The sequence below is a fragment of the Brassica oleracea genome, chromosome C2, assembly GCF_000695525.1.
Source record: "Brassica oleracea var. oleracea cultivar TO1000 chromosome C2, BOL, whole genome shotgun sequence".
NCBI classification, from domain to species: Eukaryota; Viridiplantae; Streptophyta; class Magnoliopsida; order Brassicales; family Brassicaceae; genus Brassica; species Brassica oleracea.
The window spans coordinates 37,699,952-37,705,917 of record NC_027749.1 but is presented as its reverse complement, the minus strand read 5'-3'; the positions used below and the strand labels follow the sequence as shown (position 1 = coordinate 37,705,917).

Here is a 5,966-nt window from a genome sequence, read left to right as displayed (position 1 = left end):
ATTGAAGCTTTTATTAGAGATATATCATATATATTCAAATTTATTGTGTCAATTATTTATAAAATGTTAAAATTAATTATTATAATAATTTCTTATAAACTTAATTTATGTGTATTTTCAGTTTTAATATGAGATCATTAAATGAATAAATGCTTTATTTTAAACTTACTAATATAATTTTATGAAATTTTCTTATGTTTTAATATATATATGGAGATATACGCTTCCAACACATATCCGCTTTCTTTTTTTTTAAAGTGATTTCTATGCTTTCATATGGTTCTCTTCTGCATACCCACTTTCGTTTTCATGTAACATAGCTACCTTCTTTTCAAGAAGATTCTCCAACGAATTTATAAAGAATAGATTCTTAAAAACATGTCTCGTTTTATATATATTTTTCTTTAATTTAATTTAATCCTTATTTATTTACCTTTCGTAAAATAATTCTTTTGTTTACTTCAGAAGATATAGTGGTCGCACCTTCAGCAAATCTAGTGGTCGCATTGTTCTTTCTTGTTTTATTTTGTTTTATCTTCTTTTTGTTTCTGCAAATTAGAAACTTGATACTGAAAATTAACAATTTCGTAGCTGTACTTATTAAGGATGGTCCGGCATTTTAAAAGCACTGGGAGATGCAATATATATAAATTATTCCCGAAAACAAAAATGTAGGCTTGATGTGTTCAACAAGTTAGTACATTCCTATACCGAATATGCACTTCTAATATCAAATATGTAATGAAAACATGTCAGATGAAATCTGGAAATGTCCATTTCCGATCCAAGTTTCAAATACATTGTACCAGGCAATACCGCCCATGCGTCTATTTTGACATACTCATACTAATTTTTTTCTAGATACTATTTTTTCTAAATTTTGTGATTGCTTTTTAAATTATGATACTAAAAATATTAGATGCCAGACTATATAAAAATAATTCAAACTCAAAGCAACTTTTGAGTTGAGAGGACAATGATTATTTTCCAATTTTTATTTATCTTGTTCTCTGAATAATTATGCTTCATTGGTAAATTGGTAAAAAAATTATGCAGCTTAGATTTTATTAAATTTATCTGCGTATTATAAAAGCGGAGCAATTTTTCCCGAAAGAGAACTTCATTTGTTACATCTTTGGAAAACAAATCATTAAAAAATAGGTTAAAAAATTAGATCAGGGATGAGGAAAACAAAAACTTATTAAAGAACGTTTCTAAAATGATCGGTTTCAAACCTGATTTGTTCGTCAGTAAAAATTGTTGAACTTGCTATCATTTCGACTACACTTTTTGGAGGGAACATTTATCTCATTATTTACTAGTATTAGTTTTCAATCAATAAATACAAATATTTTATTCATTTCAGTAAACACATGAATTAGTATATCTTTCGACAAACAAGTGTCATATTTGTATTTACTGAAATGAATAACCAAGCATAACCACATAAGCACTCAGAGAACACCTGGTGATCGGGAATGCAGACCAATCAGAATTAGAGTACGCCGTCAACCTCAAAATCGCTGTTGGACGTGAGCGTAATTCCCTAATCCGGACAACCTTTCAAGTAGCGGACCACGCGCAAAACTGCTATCCAATGATCCTCTTGTGGTTTCTGCATAAATTGGGAAAGTATGTGGACAATATAGCCTAGTTCAGGGCAAGTAAAGGTGAGGTAAATGAGTCGACCAACAAGCCGTCGGTACTTGCTTGGATCCAGTAGCGGGCGGCCCTTGACGAGAGCCAGCTTATGATTAAGTTCCGTAGGCACCGGAGCCGGTTTATCTCCCAACATACCACACTCAGCAATTATATCTAGCGCATATTTCCTCTGAGATATGAAGATACCGTCAAGTCCCCTTGCAATCTCTAAACCAAGGAAATATTTTAGTTTACCCAAGTATTTCATCTTAAAACAAGTTTTCAGATAGTTCTTGAAGCGCTGGATTGTAGAGACATCATTTCCAACGATTATAAAGTCATCTACATATACCAAGATATGAAGGCATATACAGTGATTTCCTAAGTCTGCAAACCTATGTCGCGTCATCTGTTTTAAAACCAGGAGGCAATTGCATATATATTTTATCCTCAAGATCCCCATGTAAAAACGCATTGTATACGTCCATCTGATGAACTTACCATCTCTTAGTTGCTGCCACTTTGAGAATAAACCAAACAGTGTTCATCTTAGCCACCGGTGCAAACGTATCTTTGTAATCGAGGCCTTCTTTTTGATGATTTCCACAGGCCACTAGACGAGCTTTAGGTCTCCCCAATGTACCATCAGCTCTGTATTTATTTGAGTAGAGCCATCTACAACTTATAACCCTTTTTCCTAGTGGTAAGTGAGTTACATCCCATGTATGATTATCCTCCAATGCAGTGACCTCAGATTTCATTGCGCTATTAAACCTTGGGTCTTTGATTGCTTCTTTGTATGTTTTGGGGACATAATTTGTTGTAATTTTCGCCAAGAATGCCTGATGCTTTGCAGTAAAAGCAGTCATAGAAGAATAATCAGAGATAGGATACAACGTCTTACCTGGACCCGTAGTTGGAGAACTCTGATCGTGTGCAGTTGTAGTGTGAGAGCCGTGAGGGGGTGTCAAAGTAGTAGCTGAGTTAATCAGATAGTTCTTCAGAAGAACATACGGTTTCTTTGTTCGTTGACCTCTGCCAAGAACTTCTAGAAGTCCTGGTTATGGTATCGTTTCAGTCCGATCATGCGACTGAGATGGCGATGATGGAGGAGACACTGAGCTTGTAGGCGATGTTGTAGACAGAGACGCAAGGGAAACTTGTTTCGAACTGTCAGTTTTTCCACTGGGAGATACTTTTGGCACTATTACAGACGGGAACGTAATGCTTATTGGCGCACTTGATTCATTGGAGCTGACAGGTTGGATCGTTGGTGGTTCCGGTTTAAGGAGCCAATCATCGATTGGAAGATTAGTTTCCATTACCGGTGGAGTAACATAGACAGAATTTTCGATCCCCAGAAACTGATCCTCCAAGAAAGCCACATTCCGACTTGTGAAAAACTCATTAGACTCGAGATCATATAGGCGCCATGCTTTCTTACCGAAGGGGTATCCCACAAAGAGACACTTGCGACTTCGTGGACTGAACTTGTCTCTGTCTCTTGGTCATGTGTGGGTGTAACAAAGGCAGCCAAACACACATAATTGGTCGTATATAGGAGGAGTTCCATGAAGAACTTCATATGGAGTTTTTCCATCAAGAACTTGCGTAGGAGTTCGATTAATCATATGTGCAGTGACCTTTTTCCCAAACTGTCTATTAGCCATTGCACCGAAGTTTCGTAGGAGAGAAGCAACTTCAGAATTTTCAAGCAGTAGATATGTCCAAACCGCTCTCGAGTAATCATCAACAATAGTCAAAAAATAAATTGCCCCACAAGAAGCTGGTGTGTGATAAGGTCCCCAAACGTCACAATGAATCGAAGCAAAAGGAATAATAGCTTTATTAAGACTGTCTGGAAACACCTTGTGTGTCTGTTTCGCTCTAAAACAAATATCGCATTGACTAGAATCTGAAAAATCTATCTTAAAATCTTTAAACACAGGTAGAGTAGATAAAGCTTTGTAGGATGGATGTTCAAGTCTTTGATGCCATAGAGTAGAAGTAGAATTTTTTGACTTTGAAGCCCCATGAACTCTCGCGAATTTGACACCAGTAAAGTAATAGACCCCCTAACGTTCTTCACCTGCTCCAATCAGAGTCCTCGAAAAACGGTCTTGTAAAACATAAAGTGTATCAGTAAATATTACAATGCATCCAGTTTGTTTCAATAATTTTGAAACTGAAATAAGCGTGCAATTGAAGTCTGGAACAAATAAAACTTCATGTAGAACGTAATCCTTGCTGATACGCAAAGACCCTCGTTTTGTTGCATGGGAATCACGCCCATCAGGGAATGTTATTGATGAGGAAGCAATGTCATAGACATCATGTAATAATGCAAGATCGCTCGACATATGATGTGACGCTCATGTGTCAATAATAACATCAGTAAGTGTAGTTTTATCCGACAAACGTTCCGATGAGAGGTTGCTTTGTTGATTTTGGAGAAGTGAGATCAGCAAAGCTATCTGGTCGGAGTTGATTGTTTGCGAGCTCTGAGTAGCATTGGCTCGGCCTCGTCCACGGCTGCGATTGTTGCTAGAGCGACCCCCACGCCCTCCTCGATACCCTGACGATGGATTATGTTGTCGTTGCTGCTCAAGAAACAATTCTGGATAACCATGGACAAGGAAACATTCTATGATATCATGTCATGTCCTTCCATAATGAGTGCATGTACGTGCCAGATCCTTAGAGCATGGAGGCATAACTTCAACAGTAGTAGTTTCTTTGAGCTGTTCTGTTTTGACTGAGAACCCGAGCGCATCTGTACGCTGTTCCTTGGAACGTGAGGATACCATGTTTTGCTCTTCACGAATAACTCTAGAGTAAATAATGTTGAGGTCAGGTAATGGTTCCTCATCTGTAATACGCGATCAGATCGAAGCAAAGCGCGAGTCATCGAGTCCGAAAGAAATTTATGAACCTTTGCATCCTCTCTTTCTTTTTCTATATCTGCGGCGGCATCACAAGTGCAGGGACTAGCTGTTTTCATGTTTTGCAACTCATCCCACAGCTTCGTGAGACGCAATCAAGAACTGATTTCCGTCTTGCTTACAGTGCGTAATCTCATCTTGTAGTTGATGCAAGCGAGTACCGTTCTTGACGGAGAAGCGGAAGCGTAACATCTCCCAAAGCTTTTTCGCCTCAGGGACATGAGTAACAGTTGATCGTACTTTCGAGTCAATCGATGTACGAATCCACCCGACAATCTTGGAGTTTGCTGCAATCCATCTAAATAGATCTGGTTCTGTTTCTGGTTTGACGATCGTCCCATCTATGAACCCGGTCTTTCTCTTTGCTTGTAGTGAATTCCGGAGTTTCGTAGACCATTCGGTGTAGTTTTCATGAATGAGCAGAACCGATGTGATCAATGCTCCAGGGTTATCGGACGGGGCGAGGTAGTAAGGTGATGCATCCATGGTGTTTGCTTGGGTCGTAGGTGTAGTAGTAGTGGATGATGTAGAAGTATAATGTTTATCAGCCATCGTTTGAAATGGTTAAAGTAGTATGTGTAGAAGATCAATATTAGAACAAGTAATTAGGTTTTAGAAAATTTAGGCTTTAGAGATCTTACCTCTGATACCATAAAATATTTTTTATGAATAGAACGTATCGTTTATTCATCATCCCATAAAGGGTTTATATACAAAAAGAATGTCATATGCTATCTAGGAATTGGAAATACGGGATTAACATAAATCCCCACGATATAAGAAATATAACATTATGATTATCCCTTTAAGTACAATAATTGTTTCAATAAGCATTATACAACACGAAGAGAAATTTCAAAATATGTTTTTCAATGTTTAAAATAAAGTCCTAAATTACATATAAGATACCATCTTTTCTTTTAAAAGTAAGACGGCAGCGTAAATTTTTTTTCCTTTTTTAGAAAAGGGCTTTTTAACGGCAGCTTAAACTTGTAAGAATTGTTTCTTTTAGAAAATAATAATCGTGTTATATATATATATATATTTTTTTTTTTAACGTAAAACGGCCATTCTATTACTCAAGCTTGAGGTGGTCTGGGTAACCAGGCCGTAATAGAACAACCAATGAAAAGTAACTCCCTACGAAGTTTCTAGCAGTCTTAGCAAAAAAATCAGATAGCTGATTGCTCATTCTTGGCACATGGTTGATTTTGAAGTCCGGAAAACAAATCTTCAACGTCTCTATCTTCTCCAGTTCTATCGCAAAGCTTGGCCACTCCTGGGGGTCATTTAGCATTGCAATCAACTCCTTGCAGTCTGTTCCAAAGCTCTGGCACGGCGAGTGTTGAAGCATATTCTCCATCGCCCATCGCAGCGCTTCTA

The 5,966-nt window shown here is 37.5% G+C and overlaps 1 protein-coding gene across 1 annotated transcript; it reads right to left on the bottom strand.

The window, feature by feature from the left end:
• Positions 1 to 1,546: 1,546 nt before the first annotated feature.
• Positions 1,547 to 4,448, bottom strand: LOC106324148. Its single transcript, XM_013762166.1, has 4 exons — positions 4,328 to 4,448; positions 4,061 to 4,258; positions 2,143 to 2,698; positions 1,547 to 2,036 (listed from the first exon to the last, which is right to left on the bottom strand). Exons 1-4 carry the CDS (start codon positions 4,446 to 4,448, stop codon positions 1,547 to 1,549), a joined length of 1,365 nt encoding a protein of 454 aa, XP_013617620.1.
• Between the last annotated feature and the right edge of the window lie 1,518 nt (positions 4,449 to 5,966).